This window comes from Chrysochloris asiatica, unplaced genomic scaffold, assembly GCF_000296735.1.
Source record: "Chrysochloris asiatica unplaced genomic scaffold, ChrAsi1.0 scaffold00121, whole genome shotgun sequence".
Taxonomy (NCBI): Eukaryota; Metazoa; Chordata; class Mammalia; order Afrosoricida; family Chrysochloridae; genus Chrysochloris; species Chrysochloris asiatica.
Genome location: NW_006408639.1, coordinates 8,629,329 through 8,644,893, shown reverse-complemented (window position 1 = coordinate 8,644,893; position 15,565 = coordinate 8,629,329). Strand labels below are relative to the sequence as shown.

The 15,565-nt window shown below is 45.6% G+C and overlaps 1 protein-coding gene across 1 annotated transcript in view; it reads left to right on the top strand.

The window, feature by feature from the left end:
• Positions 1-13,372, top strand: part of TMEM40 (transmembrane protein 40) — a 21,761-nt gene extending 8,389 nt beyond the window's left edge. The window contains exons 3-11 of the mRNA XM_006868681.1: positions 1,682-1,765; positions 3,688-3,741; positions 5,674-5,709; positions 6,458-6,490; positions 7,162-7,209; positions 11,594-11,665; positions 11,895-11,969; positions 12,612-12,674; positions 13,353-13,372. Of these exons, the coding sequence (XP_006868743.1) occupies positions 1,682-1,765; positions 3,688-3,741; positions 5,674-5,709; positions 6,458-6,490; positions 7,162-7,209; positions 11,594-11,665; positions 11,895-11,969; positions 12,612-12,674; positions 13,353-13,372 (485 nt within the window). The remainder of the gene's footprint in view (positions 1-1,681; positions 1,766-3,687; positions 3,742-5,673; positions 5,710-6,457; positions 6,491-7,161; positions 7,210-11,593; positions 11,666-11,894; positions 11,970-12,611; positions 12,675-13,352) is intronic.
• The last annotated feature ends 2,193 nt before the right edge of the window (positions 13,373-15,565 follow it).

Below are 15,565 nucleotides of genomic sequence, written 5' to 3'. Positions count from 1 at the left end.
TTTCTACTCCCGTAAAGATTTACACCCTCGGAAACCCTGTACAGGGTCGCTATGGGTCGGAACCGACTCGATGGCACTTCACAACAACAACAGAGCACATATGTACTGATTTTTAACCACAGTCAATTTGGTTTTCTGGAATTGTAAAAATTAGCCATGGCTGATCAGGAGGTCCCCAAGCACACAGAGGGACAGCTCAGGACATCCTCAGGACCTGGGGCCCGAAACTCCTGGGTCTGAATTCCTGGAATGCTGAGTGGTCCATGAGTGCAAAAGACCCAGTGCTTGTTCCGAACGTTATCAAGCTCCCTTAAGGCTGAGCACTCTGGGACTGTGGAGGACTCCGTCCTTGTCCTTCAGGAACTCACGATGGCTGGCGAGACCATCATCTGAGAACCACTGACCCTCAAGCCCAGTGTGTTAAACACAGAGAGTTAAGGCTATAGAAAACCCAGAAAAGGGGGCAAGATATGTTTGAGTGGGGGAGTTGGAAAATGCTTTCTACCGCAGATGGGAACTCATGTTAACCTTTGACCTCAGTAATATGGTACCTTACATGATCTTGGAGTCCCTGAGTGGCACACTTGGTTAAGACTGGAAGTTCTAATGTGCTCAGAGGTGCCTTCTAAGAAAGACCTGGTGGTCTGGTTTCAAAAAGTCACATCCTACAGTGCACAGGTCTACGCTGCAACCGTTTTTGTTCTTTATATGACCTTAATGTTGTCTACAAGGAGCTTTGGTAGCGTAGTGGTTACGAATTGGGCTGCGAACTGCAAGGTCAGTAGTTCAAAACTACCAGCTGTTCCATGGGAGAAAGATGAGGCTTTCTGCTCCCGTAAAGATTTACAGCCTCGGAAACCCCGTACAGGGTTGCTATGAGTCAGAACTGACTCCATGGCACATAACAACAACAACAATGTTGTCTACAGAGTCCTGGTGTGGCGCTGTGGGTTAATGTGCCAGACTGCAAAGCCGTTTGAACTGCAAGGTTGGTGGTTCAAGCTCACCAGCTGCTCCTCGGAAACCCTATACAGAGTCACTATGGGTTGGAACCGACTCGATGGCACTTCACAACAACAACAAAAATGTTGTCTGCAAGGAGCTCTGGTAGCGTAGTGGTTACGAGCTGGGCTGCTAATCTCACAGTTAGCAGTTCGAAACTACCAGCTGTTCTGCGAGAGAAACTTAAGACTTTCTGCTCCCGTAAAGATTTATAGCCTTGGAAACTCTATGCAGGGTCGCTATGAGTCGGAACCAACTCCATGGCACATTACAACAACAACAACAATGTTGTCTGCATGATAGCTCTATTAAGTAGACAAGGCACCAACAGGAATTTTAAGTAGACAAAAAGGCCACAAAAACATTTAGTCCGGGTGTGAATACGCACTGGACCACAAGGTTGGTGTGAACTGCAAGTTCAGTAGTTCAGGCTCACCAGTCACTCCTCAGAAACCCTATACAGGGTTGCTATGAGTTGGAATTGACTCAACAGCACTTAACAACAACACATATAGCTGTATGTCCTCCGTCACACACGCACACACACACCCCTTGCTCCATCCCTAGCACAGCTCTTCCCATCAAACCACACTCCTCAGCTAAACTAAACTGGTCAGAATGAACACATTCCAGCCATTCCAGGTGGAGGTTTTCCTACAGCTTGTGTTTGTTTCTGCAGAAAGCAGTGATGACGACCACAAAGTATCCAGAAAACGCCAGTGGAACCCAGGGCCCGGACACCCCCACAGGGACAACTCACCTGGTAGGAGACAGGCCTGGCCATTTACCTCTCCGCTGGGCCTACCACATCTGTGTTAAGATAATTCCTCATGTCGTTGTTTACAGCAGGGCAGAAATAGCAAACAGTCTAACTGTCCAACAACAAGGAATTTGTTCGATAAATGATGCTACATCCTGTCTGGTTACAACTCTGTTCTTCATGGATCTGTAAAGTGAAAAAGAAGGGCATCAAACCATGTAATCAATCTTTGATCTGCTTTGTAAAAATCCACACACATGTACTGTCCACCGTTATAAACAAAACTAGAAGGGAAAACATCAAAAGAATGGTTATCTCCGGATGGCGAGATGATGATAATTTATCTTTTCTTCTTTGAGCTCTGGTAGTGTAGTGGTTATGAATCAGGCTGCTAATCTCATGGTCAGATGTTCGAAATTTCCAGTAGTTCCTTGGGAGAAGGATGAGACTTTCTGCTTCTGTAAAGATTTACAGCCTTGGACATGCTATACAGGGTCGCTGTGAGTCTGAACTGACTCCACAGCACATAGTCACCACCACCACAGACCTTGGAGTCCTGGTTTGGTGCTGTGGGTTAATACGCTGGACTGCAAAGTCGGTTTGAACTGCAAGGTCAGCAGTTCAAGCTCACCAGTCTCTCCTCGGAAACCCTATACAGGGTTGCTATGGGTCAGAACCAATTCAGTGGCACTTAACAACATCAACAACAACAATCTTGGCACACAGAATAAATGCTCCTATGAATCTGGAGTTGAGTGAATGAAGCTTTGGAGCTAGACCTGGGTTTGAATCCTAGAGCTACTACTTACGGGCTGTGTGACCTTGGGGGAATAATTTAACATTTTGAGCTTCAGTTTCCTTATCTGTAAAATGGGTGTGTAGACATAGTAATACCTTCTTCACAGAATTTTCATAAGGATCAGATAATATTAAATATAAATTACTTAGTGCAGTGTTGAAGCATAAATCAAAAACCAAGCCCAGTGCATAGAGTCGATTCTGACCTATAGTGCCTGTATATAGCGTTTCCGAAGCTGTAAATCTTTATGGATGCCGACAGTGTTTCTCCCACTGAGCAGCTGATGGGTTTCAACTGCTCACCTTGAGGTTGGCAGCCCAGTGCTTATCCTACAGTGCCACCAGGGTTCCTTTTCTGTTGGTATATAGTGACTACTCAGTAGATGGAAACTATTAAGGAGCTCTGGTAGTGTAGTTGTTACGAGTCGAGCTGCTAACCTCAGCGGCAGCAGTTCGAAACTATTTAGCCGCTTCACTGGAGAAAAATGAGGCGTTCTGCTCACGTAAAGATTTACAGCCTCAGAAACCCTGTGCAGGGTCACTGTGAGTCAGGGCCGACTCAAAGGCACTTAATATCAATAACATTATGGGATAGGACTCTGGTATGGTGCTGCAGGATAATGCACTGGACCAAAAGGATGGTTTGAACTACAAGGTCGGTGGTTCAAACCCATCAGCTGGTTCTTGGAAACCCTAGACAGGGTCAGTATGAGTGTGAACAGATTTGACGGCACTTAACAGCAATTTTGGAATGGTGTGGCACTGTAGGATACACACTGATTGCTAACTGCAAGGCTGATGGTTCAAAGCCACCAGCCACTCCACCGTAAAACCCTATACAGGATCGCTATGAGTTGGAACTGACTTGACAGCAATTAACAACAACATTATGGAATATGGCTCAGGTCCTCTCAAGCCCCAATTCTAAGTAAACTGAAGATTCTGACCTCTGGGAGCGTTGGAGGCAGTAAATGTAAAATGAAAAGAACCTGTTGGGTGCTTTCTTGCCTCTGAAGATGCCTCATCCCACCCCAGCCCAGGCAGAAGGCCTGAGTTACCTTTTGAGGCTGCCTGGGGTCACAGTGATACCGGGAGTTGCTGACTGCAGGGGTTTGTGTCTCCACCAGGTACCGAGCCTGGGAAATCTGATGTTTCGAAGGATGAGCTTCAACTCTATGGAGGTAATCAGTTGTACAGTGGCTTTAGAGAAAACAGAATTAGACCAAGGGCATGAGGGTTTAGGACTTTCGGGGGGAAACAAGGTCACAAGGATACCCCATAAACTGAAATGTTCCCAGCAAACATAGGAGATATGATAAAATCAGTGCTCTAACACTGGTACAGGGGACACAAGCCTTTTATACCATGGCAATAGCTTGAGAAAATCTTGCATCTTCTTCCAGGCTATAACGTTGACTTGTGGGGTATCCTCGATCAATCACCAAGTCTTTCTGGACCTCAGCTGCCCTGCCAGCGTAAGAGTTCCCGATCAGTGCCCCCTCCCTTGGAACACTCAGCTGTTAAAACATATCAGGGGAACTTCAGATCTGGTCTCTACCAAACTCCATATTCTTACAGTGAAGCAGGATGGATATGGTGATACTTTGCTTGGTAGACCTGTGATGAAAGCGAGCCAGTTTACAAAAGAATCTGTGAAACACACACTGCCAGATGAACTTTGTTTCATCCAGCCTTCCCAAAATCGACTTTCCTCACAGCTCACAGTAACCCAAGAAAAAAAACAAAGACATCCCCATAGAAAAATGACGGATACGTTTTATGCATAAAACTATAACCAGTGGTTGCTTTCTGGGTGTTAGTACTGTGTGTAACATATTTATTGTTTTATTTGCTCACCTGATTTTTTTTGTTTTTGTTTTTTTTTGCTTGTAAAAATATTTTAAATTACTCAGGTAGTTTAGTAAAGGCTGCACTGGGGGTTAAAATGAGAAACTGTAGTGTTGACCCAGGTTTAATGTTTCTTTTTCACAATACAAGTAATTAACATTCACTGCAAAAATAGAAGCACTTTCTTGTGAATTACTTCCCCCAAGCCATTGGAAGCGTGTAGTAAACAGTAGTTAAGTCCCATTTCAGGCCTTCTGGGTACTTCTGGTCATTCTTTTGTAACTTTGCACATGATGTTATGGTTTGCCTTGTGGGGAGTGTTTACAGCCATGTGCTGGGTGTCCCCTTGTGGTGTCTGTGTCCTGGACTGACTCAAAGGACTGAGGTTGGACATCATGAGGGGTCCTCCTCGCCATGGAGAAGGTGGTGGAACTCTGGAGAGGGTCATCAGAGAGCTAGAAGTGGCTGAATAGTTGGTGAATAGAATAGGAAAACCATATCCCGGACCAGACTGATAAGGAAACTGCAGCTCAGAGCAGGTAGAAGGGGCTCAACTCACCCCAGACAGCCCAGACAGAAATCCAACCCTCAGACAAATCCCAGGCTCTACTTAGGTCAGGGATCTTAGTCTACAATCCAGCTTGGCTCCCACTGCTCAGGTCAGGGACTGGGGTTCATGTGGTCAGGTGCCAGCCCTTGCATCTGGAGGGGCTCAGAACAGAAAAGATCACAAACTAAAATAAAGCCCATTGTGTGCACATGTTCTTTATTTGGCTCACAGAGTAAATTTTAAAATTAATGTATTTAATCAATCTCACAACTCAGATTTCCCCACATCTCTGAAATCAAGGAGCATGTTAGAATTGTAAATATCTTAAAATTACTGATGCTGGAAACTTACAATGTTAATTATCTGGGATGTTTCTTACTTATAGAACATAAAATAATATCAGATTTTGTAAATGGTGGTATCTTTGATCTAAGAAAACATCATAGTGGCCAACCTTTATTAAAATCAGGAAGTTTCATGTAAAAACCTGAATTTCTGACCTCTCATAGAAAATTGGAAGATCCTGATACTGGGCAGATAGTTTTCAGTTGGCTGGGAGGTGACTACCCCTTTCAGTGGAGCAGTGGCTCTGCAGCTTGCTCTGTTCTCCACTCAACATACTCCAGGCCAACCTGTGAGAGAGGTACCCCTCAGACTCACTTCTCCCCACTCAGATGATGACAGTTATGTGAACTCTGCTTTTCCTTCCGTGCAGGTGCCCCTGGAGAGCTGGTGCCCTCTGGGGAGACAGGTGAGTGTCGGGATGGGGAGAGGGGCCGTGGATGTTGGTGGTGAGGAGGCTGGTCTCCCCTGCAAGGGCCACAGACTGTGAGAGATGGGAGGGGTCTGGGGCTCTGGCCCTGGAGTCCCTGACTGGCACAAAATAGTTAAGTACTCAGTTACTAACCAGATGGTTGGTGGTTCAAACCTACCCAGAGGCACCTCGTCAGAGAGATGTGTTAAGGACCTTAGCTATCCTATGTTAGTGGTTATGTGCTGTGGAGTTGGTTCCAACTCGTAGTATAGGGTTTCCGAGGTTGTACATCTTTATGGTAGCAGAAAGCCTCATCTTTCTCCTGTGGAACAGCTGGTAGTTTCGAACTGCTGACCATGAGGTTAGCAGCCTGATTTGAAACCACTACACTACCAGAGCTCCTTATTCAGGAAGCTAGAAGTCCAAATTCCCAGCGCTGGTTCTGAAGGAAGGCCCTTGGATTTTCAGGTTCTACTTTTAGTCCTCTGGAGGTCTTCTGGTGGTTTGGCATCAATCTCACCCCGTCTCAGTTTTCTTAATCTGTTCATTTTATATTTTGTAAGAGATTGACTCAAAACACGCCTGACACCAATCCTCCCTCATTAATACAACAAAGACAACTCTTTTCCTTGATGGGACTGGAGCACATAGAGGTTAGGATTTACATGTCTTCTGGGGATACAATTCAATCCATAACAGGCTCTCAAACTGGCCTGGGCTCTAATGCTCTGCTTCTAATTTCCAGAACTCCGGAGAAGAGGCTCTGACCCAGCAAGTGGTAAATATACAAGATCAGAGAGAAGAATGGGAGGCAGCCTGCATTCCAGGGTGGTAGGGGTTGGGGAAGGAGAGCAACAGGTTGCCAGAGAGGGCAAGTCAGTCCTGCAGAAAATGGAATTCTGGAGAAGGGCTGTTGGTGGGGTGAGCAATAACTCTGTGGGCATGGTCAGGTCCATCTCCAGGAATTCATGAGATGGCTAGGCCAGGCAGACAGCTTGTTGATTTACATCCAGGGATACGTAAGCAGGATGAATTGGGGGAAGAGAGGAGAGAAATCTGCTGTAGGACTAGGAACTTTAAATAAGGAAGCAGTCATTAAGACCTTGAGGGAGTCATTTTGGCTTCTCTGGGGGGAGGGAAAACAGAAGGTGCCCGTTTGTGAATGAGCAACTGGAACTGGAGGTGAGGCTTTTACGAGACAGGGAAATAAAAACTATTGGTGCTAGGTTGGGTCCCCGATTTTGCAAAATTGAATACAGAAAACCTCACTCACACTAAAATGAGTACACATTAGATTACTTGAGCATTTGTTGGTATGGACAATGCTTCTTACAGTGGGGGCTCCAGAAACAGCCCCCCTCACCTTTACAGGTTTGCCTTGACAGGCTCTGTGATCCAGGAAGAACCCATGTCAGAGTTAAACACTTGTTTTTCTTTCTTGTTCCTAAGGAGAAATAGAGGCCCCTCTTTTAAGAAAAGTGAATATCAAGAAAGACGGTAAGGAAATTGGTGTTTCAAGGCTGCTTCCGCCTATTTGGGGCAGATTTCTGTGGCTATAAAGCCAGCTGGTGATATAGAACAATCTTGTGCACTATATGCAAATTCTTCAGTTTAGGACCACGTGGGAAAAGCTGTTTGGTTATCCCCATTGTATGGATATGGAAGCAGTCTCCAGGATGGGGAGTAAGAGGCAGGGTCTGGGCTTGACCTCTGCTCTGACTCACTGGAAGACGGAATTCCTCCAAGCCCAGTGGCAGGATGGGGGTGGGGGCTAGAAATGGACCAGGAAGCCAAGAGATCTTGTATTTATGTGGCACATTGTTACAACTGATAAGCCAATACAGATACACATTATTATTATCCCTGGTAGCATAGTGGATTACCAGTGGGGCTGCTAACTGCAAGGTTGTTGTTGTTAAGTGCTGTCAAATCAGTTCTGACTCATAGCAACCTGTATAGGGTTTCTGAGAAGCATCTGGTGGATTTGAACTACCAACCTTGTGGTTCACATTACATCAGGAGTCCAAGAGCAAGGGTAGTAGTTTGAATTTACCAGTCGCTCCAAGGGAAAAAGATGAGGCTCTCTGCTCCCATAAAGATTTATAGCCTTGGAAACCTTATACAGGGTTGCTAAGAGTCGGAACTGCCTCAGAGGCACACAGCTACCACCACCACCATTGTTAGCCATACTAATGTAACTGATTAGGGACCACTATGTTTTATAGTCCTATGGGTTTTGACATGGGGTCGTGAAGACGGCTGACAAAATCATAAAGGTGGTGTGTTGATAACTAAAGTTAGAACAAACCCCCCTAGAGTGGTCCCCAAGGTCTCATCCCCCACTAACATGTGAGGTCCAACCTTGGACTCCTGATTGGGCTGTTCTCTTAAATATTTAAAGAGATTTACACTGGACACTTCCTTAAACATTAAGTGTAGATCTGTGTAACAGTCTTCTTTTTTTCCTTAATGATATGCTGACTTCTGTGCCAAGAGAGTTCTAGAAATAATCATTTTGATTTTTCTCAAGAAACGAAGAAATCCCTTCCTCACTAACCTTCTCATTCCCTCAGTGGAAAAATACTCCATATCTAATTGCCTCTTAACATTACAAAGTAGTTCCCCACCCAAATACCTGCCCATTCTCACAGGATCCTAGAGGTTGCTTACCTCCTTTCATCATAGAGAATGCTGAGGCTCAGAGGGTTCATTACCACACTTGCCCAAAGTCTTCACAGTCCAGTTGAACTTAATACCTCAAGTAGGGCACCTGCTGCATTCTGGGAAGCCTGTTCTAAAATGCCCTATTTTCTACTCATAGTCATTTGATTGGCCCCTGCATTCTCCCTCTATAAACTACACAGTGCTTGGCTAAGTGCAGAGAGACTCCTTTAAGGCAGCTCCTGAATTCCTGAACCCAGCACTGGGCTGGCTCTGCCTCTCTTCTTCTCTTCTTCTCTCTACTAAAGATCTGAACCCTCTAAGCCTGCAAGTCTATTGATAAGCATCAGAACCTCCAGAAATAGCTCACAGGTTCATAGGGGCTCATGTGGAGCGATGTTTATGCAGCATCAGTGATAATACCAAAAACCTGGACATCTGCTCTGGTAACGTAGTGGTTACGAATCAGGCTGCGAACCTTAATGTCAGCAGTTGTTTGAAACTACCAGATATTCCGCAGGAGAAAGATGAGGCTTTCTGCTCCCATAAAGATTTACAGGGTCGCTATTAGTCGGTTCCGACTCCACGGCACATAACCACCACCATCACCAGGTACCCTGTAGGAGTCCTGGTGTGGCACTGTGGGTTAATGCGCTGAATTGCAAAGTCGGTTTGCATCACAAGGTTGGTGGTTCAAGCTCACCAGCTGCTCCTCGGAAACCCTATACAGGGTCTCTGTGGGTTGGTGCCAACTCGATGGCACTTAACAACAACAACAGGTACCCTGGAAGGAGTCCAGGTAGTGTAGTGGGTTACAAGTTGGCTGCTAACCACAAGGTCAGTATTTTGAATCTACCAGTTACTCCATGGGAGAAAGATGAGGCTTTCTGTTCCTGTAAAGATTTATAGCCTCAAAAACTCTACATTGGAGTCAGAACTGACTCGATGGAACTTAACAACAACAACTATAGCAACCTACATTGGAATTCTGGTGTGGTGCTGTAGGATGAGCACTGGACCACAAGGTCAACAGTTCAAACTCACCAGCTGCTCCTAGGAGACCCTATACATGGTCTTAATGAGTCAGAACCAACTCTTAACTACACTTAACTACAGCCTACATTGGAGTCCTGGTTGGGCACTGTAGGATAAGTACTGGACCACAAGCTGATTTGAACCACAGGGTCAGTGGTTCAAATTCACCAGCCACTTCTCAGAAGCCCTATACAGGGTTGCTATGAGTCAGAACTGACTTGATGGCACTTCACAACGACAGCCTATGTTGAGCCCTGGTAGTGTAACCATGAAGTTAGTTTGAATCCGTCAGCCACGCCACAGGAGAAAGAGGAGGCTTTCTGCTCCTGTAAAGATTTAGGGCCTCAGAAACCCTGTACAGGGTTGTTATGAGTCAGAACTGACTCCACGGCACACAACCCCCACCACCAGATACCCTGGAAAGAGTCCCCCTGATGCAGTGGTTAGATGCTCCTCTAACCACAGGGTTGTGGTTCGATCTCACCAGCAACTGAGCTAGACAGACATGGAGATCTACCCCGTAAAGATTGTAGCCTAGGAAATGCTATGGGGGCATTTCTTCTCCGTTCTATAGGTTCGCTATAAGTTGAAATAAACTTGACAGGTGGCGCAGACAGCTAAGTGCTTAGCTGCAAACCTATGGATTGGTAATCTAAATCCATCCAGATACTCATGGTGTGGCGCTGTAGGATAGCTCTGGACTCCTAACCACAAGTTCTGTGGTTCAAACCCACTAGATGCTCCTCGGAAACCCCACATAGGATCACTGTGAGTCAGAACTGACTCAACGGCCCTTAACAACAACACCTGATATATGAGTCCTGGTGTGGTGCTGTAGGCTAAACTCTGGACTGCTAACCACAAGGTCGGTGGTTCAAACCCACCAGATGCTCCTCAGAAACCCCATGCAGGGTCACTATTAGTTGGAACCAACTTGTCGGCCCATAACAAGGGGGACAAAGACCTGGCAATCTGCTTCTGTAATGATTAAAGCCCCAAACGAAATAAAACCAAACTAAACCTACTATGTCAGAACCCAATGCCCCCTAACAACAACAAAGGTGGTGCACACAACTTGTGCTAAACTGCTAACCTAAAGGGTGAGGGTTTGAACTCACTCAGTGATGTTGTGATTGTTAAGTGTCATCGAGCAACCCTGTATAAGGATTCCACAGCAGAACAGGCTGGATGACTTGCTTCTATTAAAACTGCAGCCAAGGATACCCTAGGGAGCAGCTCTGCTCTGTAACGTGGGACCCTGTGAGTTGGGATCCACCAGAGAACGACAGTCACATAAACTTCCATCATCGGTAGCTGCACAACAGATTCAAATGCTGCCTGGGTCCGTGCCATCCCTGTGATTGGCTGCAGTTCAGACTCCTGTGCTCCACAGGGTTTTCATTGGCTGTTTCTCAGGCCTTTCTCCGCAGTTCATCTTAGTCTGGAAACTCCATTGGAACGTGGTCAGCATCAGACAGGCACATAAACCCCCACTGACAGAAGGGTAATGACTTTGCTTGAGGTGAAGTATCACCGAGCCTCCTGCTTGGGAAGAAAGGATTCTAACACTGAACCATGATTGCCCCCACACCAGTGGTGGGCTACTTAAAAAAATTAGAGTAGTAGGCCACCATAGAAAAGAAGATGGATTCATCTGTCAACAAAAGGAAAAAGAGCACATTAAAGCAATAGGAATATAGATTGGTCTCCTTTGGGTTTCAGAAAATGCATGTACGTATACCTGGAAAGATTTTGCCAATCATGCTCACTTTGAGAGCTGGATTGTCAGGGAGATTGGAGCACAGGAAACTTTTAATTTACAATGGACACAGTTGCATTTTTGTACAGTTGAGTTTAACATCCATTCCACAAACAAAGGCTATCTGCCAGCTCTGCTCTGTCTCTAGCCTCCAGCCAGGAATGGACAGGCTAAAATCCCTGTCTGCTGAGCGGCGCAGACAGAATAAGCACAGAAATGAAAATAAAGTACTTTGTGTGTTGATAAGCCTTACAAAAACAATAAAGTAAGATAAAAACTGCAAAGTGGTAGAGCTTGGCTGCTATCTCAGTTTGGGTGGCCAGGAGCAGCGTCTCTGAATAAAGTTATGTTTAAACAGGGAATTAGGTTTTCTAACTTTCAAAATGGAAGGAAACAAACACTAATCCCTAACCTCTGTCTTTACAGATGAATTTTTCCATTTTGTCCTCATCTGCTTTGCTATTGGGGCTTTGCTGGTGTGTTATCACTACTACGCAGGTGAGCAGGGGACACCTTGGTGGGAAGAGCAGGGTGGGGGGACAAGCCCACCCCATGCTCGGACACACACATGAGGAAAGGGCCCTGGCGGGGGAGGGATGAGAGCATGGGAGAGCAGAGGCTCTCCTAGAATCTAGAAGGCAGAGAACCCGGACTGAGGGGTGGCATGGGGAAAAGAGTGTATGCTGACCTGCTGGCTGACCACACTGTCTCCTGGCTCCCCTTCCAGACTGGTTCATGTCCCTTGGGGTTGGCCTTCTCACCTTCGCCTCCTTGGAGACAGTTGGCATCTACTTTGGCCTGGGTAAGGAATCCTGTTATGACGCTGTGGGCTAAAGCGCTGGACTGCAAAGTTGGTTTTAACAGCAAGGTCGGTAGTTCAAGCTCACCACCAGTCGCTTCTTGGAAACTCTATACAGGGTCACTATGGGTTGGAACTGACTCAATGGCACTTAACAACAATAAGAAGGCCTGCTTGGAACGGCTGCCTGGATTGGCCATGATGCTTACTTGGAATCAAAGAATGGTCACGACCAAACTTTTTCTTTTTCTATATCATGTTTTTTCATGACGTGCCCATGTTTTCTTCCAACTACTTTTGAGATCAGCATAAGACAATGGTGAAAACCCAGTGGAAAAATTAGGCAGCCTTGTAAAAATACAAGAAAAACAGTTTAAAGTTGCAAGTAGAATGAGCCAGATGCCTAACGTGAGCTACTTAGTGGGCCTGGGTGCTGAATTCAGCTGAGTTCCCTGACACTGTTACTGCAGTTTGGTGGTGTTAATTAATAACTATCACTATTGTGGAAGCACAACCTGCTGCCCCCAAAGAGCATTGTTTATGTGAGTCAGGCTTTGTCCAGTGTAGACAGTTGGAAGATTCAGACCCCACATCTCTTGAGTGGGCACATACCTCAGCTCCCCTTTCTGTTTTGTTTCTGAACAGTGTACCGGATCCACAGTGTCCTGCATGGCTTCATCCCCTTCCTTCAGAAGATTAGGCTGTTGGGTAACTTTACTATTCTCCCTATGTTCACTCATCCCCTTCTTATCTGTTTCTGTTTGGAATGAGACTTAGCAGGAAAGAGCACAGGATCTGGAGTCAGAGCCTTGCTTTGAAGTCCTTCCTCTGCCTCTGAACTTGAACAGCCTCAGTTGCTTAAACTGGAAAATGGGTGTGTTAATGGGTATAAAGGGTATTGTGAATGTCCGATGAGGAATGGATGCAAAAGTCCTTAACTGTGAGACACAATGTAGAAATGAGAGGAGGCTGAGTGTTTCCAGACATTATCTTTTCCATGAGTTCATTTGCCTGATAAGCACTGGGGAGGTGGCTGCAGTTGGCTTATACATAATTGAAAGGGAAACTGAGGCTCGTAGAGGTGAGGTGACTTGCCCAGGGTCACACAGCTAGAGTATCGGAGTTGGGTCACAGTAGATCCTTATGCCCTCAAAACAGAAAGGCCAGGTGACTGAGCTGGGGCACCAAAAGGCCCACTCCTTCTGTCTCCTTAGACCCATTTAATGAGGAGTTAGCTATAATAGTTGTGAGTCGTGGAGACCATTGGCTTCTGCAATGACCACATCATTCCAGCCATGAGGGGGTATTTGGGTATTTTGGGGGAGCGTGGGGATGAGGCCTGACCCCCTTTATAATTCCACACCATCTCTCGGCTTTGCCTTCCAGGGTTCAGGAGGACTGACTGAGGCTGGGCCAGTGACCACTGCTGCATCCTCAGAGCCCACAAGGACAGAGCAACGGAGCCAAGTGTGGGAGCCGCACGAGTGGGCTGCTTTTCCTCCCATGAGATCTGAACATTAGCACCAGCCCAGGACCAGACATCATCCGGACAGTGTTGGCATACAACCAAGTAGTTGGGAGGGAAGGCAGGTGGTGGGCAGGGGTGCCAGAGCCCTTCCTAGTACCTGGGTCAGCAGGAGGACTCTTGGACATTTCTTCTCTTGGGAGACAGTAAGAGACCCCTTGCTCCTGCAAGCTGGAATCTATCTGGGCTCATGGGTTCTCTGAAATCCATCCCTGTTGGCTTTTAGATCCTACTGAGTCATGTCAGGACATACAGACAGCTCACTGCTCTGAGGTATGAATTCACCAGACGCGGCCCCTGGTGACTGATACAGAAGAGGTTTTGGGGACTGGACTTTCAGCATCTGCCCTCAGCCCTGCCACCCAGCGCCAGCTTCACTGCCTGAACTCCATCAAGAGTCAAATAAACTTTCTCTTCCTGGGCTAAAGAGTCAGTAAATATTCCTTTGCGTTTCTGGAGTGTGTGGACACAGTGACCCCATCTAGTCAAAGAGGGTCCCGTCTTCTACTGGAGTCCTGGTGTGGCGCTGTGGGTTAATGTGCTGGACTGCAAAGTTGGCTTGAACCACAAGGTCAGTGGTTCAAGCTCACCAGCCGCTCCTCAAAAACCCTATACGGGGTCACTAAGGGTTGAAACTGATTTGGTAGCACTTAACAACAGCAACAACTCAAAGAGGGTCCCTTGTCCTACTGGATAATATATAAAAGAGAATATATGTAAAACTCTTTGCTGTAGGTCCAAGACTTAAACCTGCACAGGTTCAGAATGGGAGATAGAGTTGTACAAACATTCCTGAGAAAGAGTGATGTGAGGGTGTAAAACAAAACCCACTGAAAAATTGGGTTGCATTAATAGAGGCATAGACTCTGGGTTGAAGGAGGTGATAGTAGATCCTACTTGCACTGTCCAGTCCATACCTATAAAGCACATGTTTGGTTCTAGACTTATATATCTTTTTTTTATTTTTAACGTTTTTATTGTGAATTGAATGATAGTTTACATGGAAGAATATCAGTTTTACATTCATCCTATCATATTTTGTTTCATTGCAATGATTACAATCCCCTCCATACATCACCATTCAACAGTATTTGCTTCTATTCCCTCTGTTTTTATTTTTTTTAATGTACATCAAAACACTCAGGAATATGTAATCATTTAAACAACCAAAGGGCACATTCTGCAAGCCTGCCTCCTGGCTGCCAGCACACAGCCTTTCTCTTAACATGAGTCTAGAGTCTTCAGCTGCTCTCTCTCTCCATGTCCTCATCTCTGCCTCCATCTCTGGTGCCGCTGCTTCTCTGAATAGGGTCTCAGATTCCACTAGTGCTCTTCCCCCTTGATGGTCCTAAGGTCCTCTGTTCCTGGACTATCAGATTAACTACCCCCCTTTTTTTTGACTTAAATATCTTGAGGGACAGTGACAAACTAAATTACATACAGAAGATGAGACCAAATAGGAGTAAAAAGAATAACTGAAAAAAATGAAAACTCTTCAGTCAGCAGAAGAGAAAAGTGGGGGGACTTCATTGAGCTCATAGGCTCTTTTTTTAAGGTTTTTATTGTGGATTGAGTAAAGTGGACACAGGGCATATCATTAGTTTTACATTGTACAAATCATATACCTTGTTTCATTACAATGATTATAATCCCCTCCATGTACCATGAGTTAAAAGTATTTCTCTCTATACACTTTAGCTTTTTAAAAACAAACCAAAAAACCGCTCAGGCATATATAATAATTTACATCTCCAAAGGGCACATTCTGCAAGTCTGCTCCAGGCCACCAGCTCTTAGTCCTTCTCTTCTAAGTCCATGAATCTAGAGTCCTTAGCCACTCCCCCTCCATGCCCCCATCTCTGCCTCCATCTCTGGCACTGCTGCTTCTCTGGATAAGGTCCCTCATTCTGCTTATGTACTTCTCTTTCCATGTTCCTAGGGTCCTCTGTTTCTGGACTGTAAGATTAACCACTCCCCTGTTTTCATTACAAAGCTTCTACATTTACAATTGTGACAATCTCAATTAGTCATGATAACAATTATTCACTATTGAATCTTACGAATCTTATCCCCA